The 13,822-nt window shown below is 39.8% G+C and overlaps 1 protein-coding gene across 7 annotated transcripts in view; it reads left to right on the top strand.

Annotated features, from left to right (window-relative positions):
- Positions 1-13,391, top strand: part of LOC114550738 (muscleblind-like protein 1) — a 70,748-nt gene extending 57,357 nt beyond the window's left edge. For 2 of the 7 annotated variants that reach the window (XM_028571543.1, XM_028571537.1), the window contains exons 4-10: positions 1-100; positions 3,127-3,366; positions 6,844-6,994; positions 8,058-8,093; positions 8,890-8,972; positions 9,298-9,371; positions 9,752-13,391. The exon at positions 1-100 is cut by the window's left edge and continues 122 nt beyond it. In XM_028571543.1, the coding sequence (XP_028427344.1) occupies positions 1-100; positions 3,127-3,366; positions 6,844-6,994; positions 8,058-8,093; positions 8,890-8,972; positions 9,298-9,354 (667 nt within the window). In that variant the 3' untranslated portion in view covers positions 9,355-9,371; positions 9,752-13,391. Of the gene's footprint in view, positions 101-3,126; positions 3,367-5,944; positions 5,999-6,843; positions 6,995-8,057; positions 8,094-8,889; positions 8,973-9,297; positions 9,372-9,751 lie in introns of all 7 variants that reach the window. The other 5 variants (XM_028571583.1, XM_028571551.1, XM_028571563.1 and 2 more) reach the window with 5 other exon arrangements.
- Positions 13,392-13,822: the final 431 nt, after the last annotated feature.

Below are 13,822 nucleotides of genomic sequence, written 5' to 3'. Positions count from 1 at the left end.
CAGTGGCCCCGTACTGGTCACCAGCAACCCCAATGTCCCTGTACCAGCTGCTGCTGCTGCTGCTGCTGCACAGAAACTCATGAGGACAGACAGACTGGAGGTGAGCAACACACACATTCTCACACACGGACGCAGAATAAATGGGACTGCACAAGCGCGCACATACCAAAGAGCACACAAATGAGAGGATTTGCATAATTATAATGTTACTTTCATATCAGTCACAGATTAGAAGATAGATTAACAAAACTTTAGTAAACACTGCACCCGGTGAGGGTCTTTTTCCCAGCTATGCAAACAGATTGGGCTTTGAAATATGGGCTGTGCCTATTTGAATATTAAAAGCATGGGTTGCAAAGTCTTGCTTCAACAGTTTCTGTTAATTATGGATCTGGTACACAGTTTCTGTTACAGTTACTACATCCCATTACCATAATGCAGTCATTACCCCAGACTTAAGCAAAGAGAACGAGACATTAATGAGACTATCTCTACAAACACTACTGTTGATGCTGCTTCCCGTCAACAGGCAGCAGACAGCTTTGTTTAGCACGAGCTCAACTTATACTGTGTCAGTGTGTCATTTTCACAAAAATCTTTAATTCTTCTATGAAGGTAATCAGTCATTTGAAACCTGATGACTGCCGCTCCTGTGGCTGTGTTCAGATAGTCATTAATTGGCCAGTGAGTCAATCTCATCCATTATGCAGCCCCGCCCGGGAAACTCTCACAGCGGAATAATGGGGAAATCGTTGGAGGCTGGCAGGAGGCGTGTGAGAACGTTAGGAAGGTTACATGTAAAATGAAATGTTGGGTAGCTGGGTAATTAATGGGGGTGAGGCTGAGTAAGTCTCTGGGTCCGATTGTGCGAGTGGATGACATGCAGAGCGAGGGGATGGGTCAATGACGGGAAAAAGAGATGGAAGGGGAGATAGGAAATCGATTTGTAGACCTGTTGTGGTCATCGAGGGAGCAGTTGGGGCCAGCAGAGACAGAGATAACAGAAAGAAAGTATGGAGTTAAGTTATCGGGGCTGAGGAAAATTGGAGGCAAGTTGACAGAAGAGGAACACGCAGGTCTCGATTCAGTCCAGGATTGAAATTATTTTCCGGCTAAAGATTAATAGCATTCTGCACCAAAGTGCAGTAAATAGACATATAGATATGTAATATGGATCACCCAAATGCAAAAATTGGCGGTAGAGGGCAAATATCATTTCAACTCTCACGATATTTAGGCCCAGTGGTCGACACTGCCTGTAGTGCTCAGCCGTGTGTGCTGGTGAAGCTTTTTGATTGGGAGCATTCAGATCCAGCCTAATTAATCAGGAACTAGGTTTGCTAAAAATATCTTAGAAAAAAGGGCCAGACATATTTTAGTTTGTGTGTCGTTCAAAATCAACATAGCTGGAATTCTATGGACCAAAACACATACCAGTAAGAAGATATGTGCATGCTATTTCCTTGACTCTGAGAGAAATTCCTATTTTAGAAGACAATCCTCCAGACTGTTTTTCCTGGGAAATATTTTCCGGCAGTCTCTCGAACTCTATCGTTTATGGAGCTATACCGCAGCCTTTTAGTGTGCATAGAATCATATGTTGCTTACCTAAAACCATGGTGATGTAAATGGCCTAGAGGGACCGTTACCATGGGGACAGAAATATGATTAACGGACCTTTTATTTGTTTGTCCAACTAAGCACTTCCACTGGGTTGGATCGCTCTAATGCATGATTAAACACTGTTAAAAAAACACACACTGGTCCGCACCTGGTGCAGAGAACATCAAATTGCTTCCACTTAGTCTTCCCTTTCGTCTCTTATTTTTTTTTCCATGCTAGCCTCACTCACTCGATCCCTAAGACTCTCACTCTGTCTCCTTGACCCCCATCTGTCTGTCCTTTACTCTTTATTCATCGACCACACATTGTCCTCTCTCTCCGTTGTTTCCTCCCTCTCTCCCTCCCTCCCTCCCTCTCTCACCAGTCTCTCCAACATCTGCCTGACAACAAGGACAAGGCAGTCTCTCTTTTTTTTTTTTTTTTAAATAAGACCAGAAGCAGCAGTGGTGATGGTGGCAGTGGTGGGGAATTAATGTGTGTGAGTGTGCATGTGTAGGTGTACATTCATATGCGAGTGTGTGAGTGCGTGAGAGAGGTACGTAAGAGAAAGAAGAGACAGAGAGAGAGGCCGAATCCTGCCCCGTCTCACACACAGACCGGTGATTGCGGATGATGAGCTGTCATGACAGGAGACAGAGCAGGGTTAGTTTGTAGATTACACCGTTGGTGGCTTTTTCTCTGGCAGCCGTTCCACCACAAATCAAATCTTTTATGCATGCAGACAGTGAGACTGGTAAACAGACATTTGGTAAATGGCTTGTTCTATTACAATAACTGATAGATCGATACAACGTACCATGAAATTACATTTCATTTGGAGTAGGATAGGATTCTGAGTGCAATTCAGACTCAGCAGTGGCTGCCAGTACTCAAACAGAGATCTTAAGTTATTGCAGTTATTTAAGTGTCAACATTTAATTCTGGGAAAAAATGCTGCCTCATAATTTATATGTGCACACCTTTGTGTGTTTGTGTGTGTGTGTGTGTGTGTGTGTGTGTGTGTGTGTTATTATTATGCGTGGGTTGGCGAATACGTCAGCCGCAGCCTCCCGTGAGGGCAACCAGCCCCAATATGTCCCATGAGTCTCATTGAGCCCCTGCATCCAGGCTGAGGCAATCACTTTCCCGAGTGTTCACGCAGATACTGCCCTCTTCTGTTTCTATGAGGAAGAACAACAACACAGCTCATTTCAATAATGGATAAATGTTGTGTGATCGATGAGTGTGTAAACGCTGGTTACGGTCTGTTCTGCTTATCAATCAACAGTAATGGCCGAGCCTGTCACTAAGATTGGTTAGCTCTGTCTGGTAAAGTGATTGTCAAGTTCTGAAATGACCGAACAGATTGATTACTCCATCAAATGGGAAGTAAAGTGAGCAGTAACTTCACGTGGGATGTGGGTCTGCTGTTTTAGTTCTTGTGATCTTATCGGCATGTAGGCAAAGTGAAAGTAGTGGGCTAAAACAGTGTGTTTGTTATTGTTGTTGTTTTGTGTGCACCAGGTGTGTCGGGAATACCAGCGAGGTAACTGCACACGTGGGGAGAACGACTGCCGCTTTGCCCACCCTTCAGACAGCACTATGATTGACACCAATGACAACACAGTCACTGTGTGTATGGACTACATTAAGGGCCGCTGCTCGAGGGAGAAGTGCAAGTACTTTCACCCTCCGGCTCACCTGCAGGCCAAGATCAAAGCCACCCAACACCAAGTCAACCAGGCTGCAGCTGCTGCAGCCATGGTAGGTATCTGTCCACAGATTGCAACACCAACAAGGACTTCAGAAGTACTGTGTACTGTGCAGCCAGAGAAATTTCTATCAGTTAAAACAAATAACATGTAAGCGTAGAGTACACACAGTTCCAAAAATTAGACTTAGAGATTCCTCACATGATGACCTATAATATATCATTAAGCTCTTCTAATGTTGATGTGGGCTCATTCAGTATGGCCTGCTCATGAGCACGTACAGTATACTACACACACTCTTATTTGGGCCTTGATTTCCCAGTTTCTTATGGATGTAGTTGTTTGAGTCAACACCTTCTACCCTGTGCTTTTACTCAATCTCCCAGCACACATCCAGTCTCCTCTGTTCGTGCTCTCTTCAACTCTGAACCCCAAAAAACCACACTAAGAAGACACAGAGAGGATATGTGTGCTTTATTAGTGGCAGGCTGTAGCGAACGTGCTCGTATGTGACTGAGCGTACTCTTCCCCTCCTCCTGCTCCTCCTTGTTCTGCTGCTTTGTTAGTCGTATATATCTTTTTGCTGTCGTTCGCAGTCAACAGGTATGTTACATTTTTGCTGCAAAGACAACTGTGTAGACTGCTGTTCAGTTAGAACCTTGGTCCAGCAATGCAGTGGTAACTTTCTAAATGGAGACACAATGAGGTTTTGCTCAGTCAAATTCTGTAGATGACATTGTGCAGCAGGTATTCCAGAAAGGAGGCTAAGGTTGACTTCAGTTAACCTTTCATGTTGAAGCCAAATTAGGCATAATACGATTACACCCGGCTCCAAATTCGAACAAAAGTATCGGTAATATCTGCCCTTTTTAACGTTCTCTTTAAAATGATAAATGTCGTGAGCAGATTTATTCCTTTGCTCATTCAGCTTGTATGACGATCAATGGTGAAAATGTAAATTTTACAATGTGGCCACAGACTTGGATTAAATTATCTTAATTGGTTTTTTTTCAACTTACATTCTAATTTCATGAGGAAACATACATAAGCGAAAAAACAATGTTTTATTAGTGTATTTCAAAAGCACAAACCTAAGTCCTTTGAGCCAAATTAAAGCAAACATTATCAGGCTTGTGTTAAAGGAACACGCCGACTTATTGAGACTTTAGCTTATTCACCGTATCCCCCAGAGTTAGACAAGTCCATACATACCCTTCTCATCTCTGTGCATGTCATAACTCTGTCTGACGACCCCAGCGCTAGCTAAGCCTAGCACAGATCCTGGAGGTAATTTGTATAGTCACAGGGTGTACAAATAACAAGGTCACTATGCTTTTACTATCTATTAATTGTTGACTCTATTACTCCAACTCTGAGCGAGCTCCAGGCGAACTCTCTGCTCCTCACCACAGGGCTTCAGGTGCTGCTAGCAAATCACTCCGCCCAAGTAGCAGAAGTAGCAGTGCTTCGCCTTTCTGAGAATATAGTTCCCAGTTTGTATACGGTTAGAAGATAGCTGTGTCTCATGTGACCTTGCTATTTGTACACCCTGTGACTATACAAATCACAACATGTAAATAGGAACATGTTGGCCAGCGTTATTTTGTCACTTACTGGGAGCAGTAGGCTAGTTGAAGCCGGTTACCTCCAGGATCTGTGCTAGGCTTAGCTAGCGCTGGGGGCGTCAGACAGAGTTACAACACGCACAGAGATGAGAAGGGTATGTATGGACTTATCTAACTCTGGGGGATACGGTGAATAAGCTAAAGTCCCAATAAGTCGCCATGTTCCTTTAAAATCCCCTACTGTTTTATTATCTGCCTCTTTTAAACACTTTTCAAACATAGTTACAATGTGTTTTAGCAAAGCTGAGAGACAGCAATAACATAATACAGTAAAAAGTGAGATAGCATAAATAGCATAAATAGACTAAAATAGTAAAATATAACATCCTAGAAGTTATACAGCCGTACAGTGTTAAAAGCTGTGTTTTTAGTCGAAAATAAAATATAGAAGCAGCCGGTGTGTATTGTGGTTAATGTCCACAGTTTATGCGCTATGACAGTAAATGCTAAGTAGGCTAAGTAGGTCAAAATAGATCTCATAAGTGATTTATAGATTTTTATAAATGTATTCTCAATAAAGCAATACATAAGTAAAGAAACAAATGTTGTCTGGTGTATTTAAAAGCACACACTTAAGTTCTTTTATGGCCAATTTAGAATGACATTAAGGTGTGCCGAGGCAGAACTTTGGTGACAACAGTGTTTCATTATATATTTAGACGATGTTAATGGCAGTTTCAGCTACTGTTTGAGAGCTGGGTTATAGTTATGGTTCATGAAACACAATATTCTTCTGACAATAAACTCCGTCAAGGCCCAAAACTCTATTCAGTAACCCCACAGCCATTAATGTGCATGCCCTAGTCTTCTTCTTGTTGTTGTATATTGCATTACAATGATTTGTTTTTATTTGTTTGTTTGTTTATTTTTGTTTTTTTGTTTTTTTTCTTACCAACCCACACTGCACTGCTGCCCCCATGATGCACCTTCGCTTGCTGGTTTATGTTAATGCGCTTGAACCCCATTGGCCCATTGCCATCATGTGCTCACTGCCTGCTAATTAAGACTCAGTCGGCTGTCAAATCACTGAAGCGACCCCTCGACGCAACTTTTGACCTGGTACTATGACCTTTCACCTTTTAGCTTGGCATGTAGCTGTGGTGTAGTAGATGTACCTATGTAGTTCTAAAACAAAGTAGATATGTAATGAGGAAACACTGAGGGGTGATGAACTGACTTTTTTATTTTTTTTTTTTTAATTATCCCATTTGAATCTTGATTCAAAACATCAGGGACCAAAAAAGAAAAGGCCTTAAAAAGGAAATCCCCTACATTTTCACTGTCAGTGGTCAGTTCATCACCTTAAGTGCATCTCAAAAGCAAATAATTGGTGGCATGAAAATGTAATTCTTTTCGTTTCTAAAAAAGTATGCTAGTCTTTGCATGATTCTGTCACTTTCCATATTGCATGCGTAATTGTTGAAGAGGTGTCTTAACACGGCTTATAGTGTACTACTATCATGGAGCTGGCAGTGCAGCTTTCCTTAACTACATCCTTCTTGTTGATGGTCCAACAATCAATACAATAATTAGTATCATAGCTGTCATTATAGTTCTCGTTACAGAAATATCTAGTTTTGCCTTAGCCTGCAAAATAATTATTTTTATGTACTGTTCTTTTTTTTCAAAATCATAAGGTTCATGACATTGTGCTGAGGACATATTTCTGTTGTCATTAGCAAGATAGATGTCACAGTTAGTCAGCTAGCACCACTGTCCTGACTTGCTCTGACAGAGGTAGTGCAGTCCACTGCTTGCTTGCCAGTGTTTGTAATAGCTGTTTTGGAAGGGGCAACTTTATCTTCTAATGAAATTCTTTCTTCTCTCTGTCCTGAATGTCACTGCTACCATCCTTTGGTTTCCCTCACTCCCATCCCTTTATTTTGGTGTTGTCCCCTCTTCAGGGGCTCCCTCCCGTCTTGCCTCCTTTACCAAAGAGACCTGCACTTGAAAAAGCCAACGGTGCCACCACTATGTTCAATGCTGGTGTATTCCAGTACCAACAGGCCCTGGCCAACATGCAGTTTCAGCAGCAGGCTGCCTTCATACCATCAGGTAAGGCCTGAGCCTTCTTTCACCTGTGTTTTGTGGCAGTGATCCCATTGCTATTGGCTGTCAAAATCACACAATGTTTTTAACAACTGATGTGAATGGCTAAATGACTGTGTGATTTAATTGTTGGTCACAAGGTGGAAACGTTTGCATGGACTTAATTACACATGTATGTTCAGCATGCGGTGTAGGTTTAGTGTCAGAAGTCACAGTAGTTTAGTTGTTTTTTTAAAGCTATTGACTGCTCTTTTATGCATGCATATGTGTTTAGTATATCAACTTAGCAATTCACATTGGGTTAAAATTGGTCTTTGTATCTGCTAGAATAATGGTAGTCTATAGTATGTTAATTATTAATGGCTTAAATTAAATCGTTTGAACACTGAAAGCAGGTCATTCAAAGCTACCACTGTGAAAACAGCTGCTAGGCTGCCGGAAGGAAAATAGGACCTCTGGTGGTAGTTTATAATTTCCCCTTCCAGTTAATAGAGCAGTGAGAGTTGAGAGCCAGAGTTTTAAATTTGCTTCCTGTGCTGTGGTACACTGTTAAAAAAGTCTGTAGAAATACGGGCTAATATACTGTGTTAATATGAAGGAATTTTCTGTAATGATTTTTCACAGGTGTTTTTCCGTATTTCGATTTCTTTTTGGATTAACAGCAATGTCCGTTAAAAGGTACAGAGGATAGACTGTAAATCTACAGAATTTTCTGTTTTGGGGTTAACAGAAATGTCCGTAAACTTAGCGGAAAAGGTACTGGTTATTTTCTGCCAGGACATTATTTGTTTTTCTACGGATTTCTTTCTTACAGTGTATGTTTGTTTGCAGCAGCTGTGTTGTGCGCAAAGGAATGATTATTCTGTGTACTTAATAATAAACAATATTTGTACATAATCAGCTGTATAACCATTATATTGAAGCCAGCAGTTAACATATTCCGAGCACAGTCTCCTCATATTCACGTTAAATCCAATGTGTCTGACTTTATAACACTTGTAATGGGTTTCTGTTTGATTTCTTCTCCTCCCAATTCACTCCACTCCCTGTTGCAATGCATGATGGGCAGGCTCGATATTGTGCATGACACCTGCAACAAGTGTTGGTAGGTGCCAGCTTTCCTTACTGATTCATTGTAGTCAGTCACGTGTCATTCAACTCACCACATTATGTGAGCACATTCTCCAGTTTGTGAATTTAGACTTTGACATGAACCCAAAATGGCATACGTTAACCTCTTTTCAACGCAGCCGACAGTGTGGCCGTAAATTGTCAATTTTGATTAGGAATTTAATTGCCATTTAAATTGGAAGTTATGTGTTTTTTTTTTACCCTGCGATACATCTTTGTGGTATGGAATGAACCCCCTTTTGCTCTGCCACAGTTCTGCCTGTCACCTAATGCTTGTTGCAGTTAAATCCCCTTGCTTCATTAGACTTCCTTTCCAAGCTCTCTAACCTCTAGGTCACCTCATTATATTGTCTGGTTATACATACCATATACATATAAGGGGTTACTGTTGGTAGTAGAACAAGTGGTACATGTAGTAGTTGTTGTAAGTTTATTTTTTGCATTCTAGTAATAATTTATTGTAATTTTCCTTTTTAGGGAGGTAAAACAGCCAATTAGCTACCCTGTTCAGTATGAATGCGAAAAGAAAATTTGTATTGATGTTTATTTTTCTCCCTCCACAACACATCTGTTTCTATCTCTTAACTCACATTTTGTTGAGTCATTGTTAGAACGAACAGTAAAAAACTAGAAACTAGATGTGGTTTGAAGCTATTTAAATCTATTTATTTTTCACATCAGCATTCCACAGACAGATGTACACATGATGTATTAACATAAAAAGCTTTAAATCTGCTCTGGTTCAACTGTGTGATCTCTCTCCCCCCAAGTACCCATGATGCACGGTGCTAATGTGTCTGCAGCCACCACATCTGCCACAAGTGTTCCCTTTGTAACCGCAACAGCCAATCAGGTTTGCTCCTCTCCTGCCCCCCCCTCTCTCTCTCTCTCTCTCTCTCTCTCTCTCTCTCTCTCTTTTCAGTATCTGTTAGATTTTTAAATCTTATGATTCCCACGTGCCTCTTAATGAAAAATGCATGAATGGTGCTCATCTCTGATCTCTGCTAGCTTTTCAGAGCATCTGATACTGTGATTGTTTAGATAGTTACAAAGCGTATCTTTATACAATCAACCAAGTGCTGTTTGTCCTCATTTCAATTGATGTCTCCGTCCCCCTCCTTCTTTGTCTCCCTGTTTATTTCTTACCCTCTATTTCTGTCTTTCCCCCTCTCAATCAGATTCCAATGATATCTGCAGACCATCTGACTAGTCACAAGTATGTGACCCAGATGTAGGACTCTCAATCAGAACAGTATGTACTGCACCTCTTTCTCACCCAACATCTCACACTCTTGCAAATCTGAAATCTGCTACTTAAACACACAAAAACTGATGTGTAAAAAAAAGATAATTTGTGGTTTTACAGGGAGTTATGCATTGGACACAGATATTGTGAAAGGCATGAATAAAATAAAAATAAAAAACGTTGGCATTTGACGTAAAAAAAACAACCTTTGCCGATAAACATGATTCAGGGTTTTGTAGAATCGACTTATATTGACATTCAGCCTCACTCGTGATGTGAAATCAGGGTCCGATTTAAAGACGATTAGAAAGGTCTAAACTAAGCTTGTCCTCTCCCTTCACATCTGTTTCGCTGTTTGTTTTTTTTTTGCTGTGTCTTCTTTCCAGATGGAACTGGAGCGGGCTGGTGTCGAGTCTAAGATTAGCGGTCACCCTTCATGCCTGTAACATCACGAGCAAAATGGAGAACCAAATCTAAATCGGTTTGGGATAAATCTGCATGTTAACCGAGGAGGCACAGTTTGTCAGGATTGTTTTCATGTGTACTTCATGCACACTATAACACAACAACAGAACAGAACATCATTTGCATTAAAAGATTGCCTTTCGCTCTGTGGAGGCCATTTACCTTTATACACCGGACACACTTTGAATGTTAACATGAGGTAAACGAGTGGAGCAGTCATAAAAAAAAAAACGAATCGACTGGATTGGTACGTCCATTGACCAAGAATCATGACTTGTGCTGTTTGTCTGTTCATTGGTTGGTGGTCTTTGACCCTAATGTGTCCATTTGTTTACACAAAGGTGCACCTTGTATTTCATTGGAGGAAAACAAATGACCTGACTGAATCACATATGCATGCACAAAAGATTTTGTTTATGCTTTTATTTTGTTGAACCAGTGATAAGGGAAATCTCGTGAGTGCACTCAGAGGCAAAATAGCAACTGAATGTCTGTGAGGTGTCTTTCAAACCTTTGTAGCCTACCTTTCTATCTCTTAAGCACACGTCTTTAACCGTGCAGGCATCTCTGTAAAGTGCCATACATCTCAGTCATCATCTGGATTTTATTAAATAAGTTCTACAAAGTGTTCAAACTCAACAATTCCCTTTAATATGTCTATTTTCTCTTTTGGACAGCATGTCGTGTCCACTGTCGTGACCTGTCATTACCTGTGATCCCTAATAGCACCACTGCTGATTAGATTACCTTCCCAAGATTGTCTCCTTTAATCAAATCTGCTACTTTCTTTTTTTTGGAATTTTCTTCTCAGTTGTCTGGACAGGAAATGACTGGATATATGCTGACACAGATCTCTCCATGGCCATTAAGTCTTTTGCCTCTAAAAGTCAGATGAGTTGAATGTGGGTGGTTGGCCTGTATGAGTGACCAAAGACTCTCCTCACGATGAAGATGTTTTAATGAATAGCTTTGAAACAACTGGGCGATCAGTAAGGTATCCAAACTGCTGTGAGACAGAATCGACGGTGCAAACTGGCGACAGATTTGTATGATTGATTTGTTCTTCATTTTGTATGGTTATGCATATTTTAAAGCAGATTGTCAAAGTAGATTCAGTGTAGTGTATATATCGGCTGACATATTTAAGAATATTTGTAAAGTGCGTCTACCTGAGAGCTGTTTTCAGATAGTCAGCCAAAGTCTTTTTGTGTCACTGTTACTAGAAATTGTGGGTAGGGTAGTGGGACTACTTTTCTAAAATGTGCGGGTTGCAAAAGCGAGCCCAAAGTAGGATTCGGTGTATAGAGTAGATCTCTAGAACTCTTTGTCTTTTTTGTGTTCTGGGGTGTTCTTCAGGCATATTTAATTGGTGGATAGTACGGGGAACGTGGCGAGAATTAAACGATTGTATTACTCATCCAAAGCCTTAGAATGAACCATCGGGTCAGCACAAAGCAACATGCCATTTTGAACCATCCAGTTGCCTAATCCACGCCATATTAACACACACAGAGCACTATGTAATTGTCACTTTTTTCTTAACTTTCTTGTGTTTTTTTTGTTTGTGTGTTTGTTATTTTTTTTAGATGAGGAGTCTTTTACTTTATTTTGTTTGGAAATTTTGATATTGAGTTTGGATTTTGAGTTTTCTTCATTATATTTATCGTTCTTATAATGAATATAAGGTTTAAAAAAAAGTGTGTGTTTGTGTGTTCCTCATGCACAGTTTTCTGAAATTCCATGTAATGTTAATTTTAGTATGATTATGATTGTAAACTCAATATTTTCTACGTTATGCATATCGTTGAACTGTATGCATATTGTTCATTTCTCTAGTCCTTTTGTGTTCTTTGAACAATGTTTTATATGAGTATCTAACAGTGATGAAATAATAGAACAGAGAGGCTAAGTTGTCACTGTGGCAACCATCGCCAATAACCGAGTAATATTTTAACGATTGTAAGGTTTGTATCTAGTCATATCTAGTCAAGAAAAAAAAAAGACTATTATAAATTCTTAGATGTTTAGACTAAAGATGTTATTTTCTACTGTATCCATTTCAAATAGTAACTATTGTTTTAATATTTTTACTCTCCCTGGAAATTGGGCCATGTTGGAAAACAAGCTGCATATTTGATCACTTTTTGGGGGCGTCGCTGGCGTGGGTCAGGTGAACGTGGTGAGTGGGGAACTGAGTCTGCACACTCACTACTTACTTAGCCAACTGCAAACAACATGGGTGGGGTGGGGAATCTTGAGGCGATAAAGGTGATAAAGGTTGACTTTTTTGCACTTCTGTACATAGTCCAAAAAGAGAGAATCATGTATATTGAGATCTTATTTTGAATAAAAAAAAAAATTGTGTCTATAACGACAAGGAATTTTGCTAGGATAACAAAAAAAAAAATCTTATGAAAGGCTGAACAAAATTGCTTGCATCAAAAGGGCACTGAGTTCTCACTCTCCGACCCGTTTCAGAAAAGGCCAAGTGTTGCTCTTCTTTTTCGTCAGCAGCTTGTAGTTTGCCAGGTAACCTTCTGGAGGAGGCGTCCACTACCCTCCGACGATAGAGCCTGACTGGGTTTGTCTGGTCCCCTAACCTGCCTGTATTGACAGGTCTGTGTGTCATGGCCACGCCCTCCCAGGCCCAACCAATCACAACACGTCCTGTCTCCTTACTTCACTCAGAGAAGAATGCATGTTAAAGGAAATACATATACCGTTTAAAAAAAAAACAAAAAAACACCACGACAGTAATATTGACTAAGAAAACATGTTACACAGAAAGACGTATTTACAGTATACAATATTCTATCAATGTAATGGAATAAAACATATATAAAAATACAAAAATAGAATAGTGTTTATTTAAAAAAATAAAACAAACAAAAAAAAAAGATTCCTGAGAATATACTCACTAAAGTGTTACCACTTGGCGAGTACATGCAACACAAACACCATAGCTATAAGTATGTTCTTTATGTTTATATAAGCTGTGCTTCTAGTAGATGAAACTGACCAAACAGGAATGTAGTTCAACATCAGGCAGAATTTAGGAATCATTTCAGATTGAAATACTGTTTTGTGGTTTGGTCGTTAAATCGGTAGTTTGAAATTGTGTCCTGATCATTTTTGTCATCTTTCATCTCCTACAAGCACGCATGCTTACGTTTATGATATAATAAAAACGTTTCTTGTTTGTTTTCTCTGCCCGTAGTGCTAATATGATGTATTCCGTCTTCTGCTGCAGTTTGTTTCTGCTTGTTTTACTGCTCCAGGCCCCCTGAAAGGATGTGTCATGTTTGCATACTTGCCACCTCTGGAATGCACCTGTAGAGAAAACCTCTGATTGTCTAAAGCCATACAATATAATCTCATCAGAATGAAATGTGTGCAAAGAAACCAGAAATGAAATAGAGGTGGGGAAACTGTACCTTATAGGAATGTGTTTGCTGTGGTTGTATTAACTGCAACATCATGTCATAATTGAAGTCATGAATGTAGCTAATAAAACATGTGCTGTGATGTGCCAACGTTGATGGATTAGTGTGGTTAAGAGAATATCGTTCTTGGCACATTTCTCTTCATGGGGCCTGCATTGCTATATTTGATTATTGCTGTTATGAATAAAAATGTAATAAAAATTTACAAATGAACTGAAGAATTAGCTTAAGATGTATTATTTCATATATATATGTATAGGGATTGTAACCAAATCATGTTCTACGTCCAATTAAAGTAATAGCTCCACATTTCCGAAAATAGCCTACATATATTTGCTTTCGTGGCCAAGACTTTAAGGAGGAGAACAGGAACAGTGATGTCACATAGCACTGAGCCATTAAGCTTTAAAAAGACATCTAATAGATTAGTTTTATTAGTCTTCTGAATTAGTCAACATGTAAACAAAAAAAAAGCAATGACGTGCTGCCATAATTAGGCTACATGACTAAATAAAGTTAGTATTTCTAGTATTATTATACATATGCTTA

Source organism: Perca flavescens, chromosome 3 (assembly GCF_004354835.1).
Source record: "Perca flavescens isolate YP-PL-M2 chromosome 3, PFLA_1.0, whole genome shotgun sequence".
NCBI classification, from domain to species: Eukaryota; Metazoa; Chordata; class Actinopteri; order Perciformes; family Percidae; genus Perca; species Perca flavescens.
The sequence above is the reverse complement of the archived record's forward strand: the minus strand, read 5'-3'. Positions and strand labels throughout refer to the sequence as shown.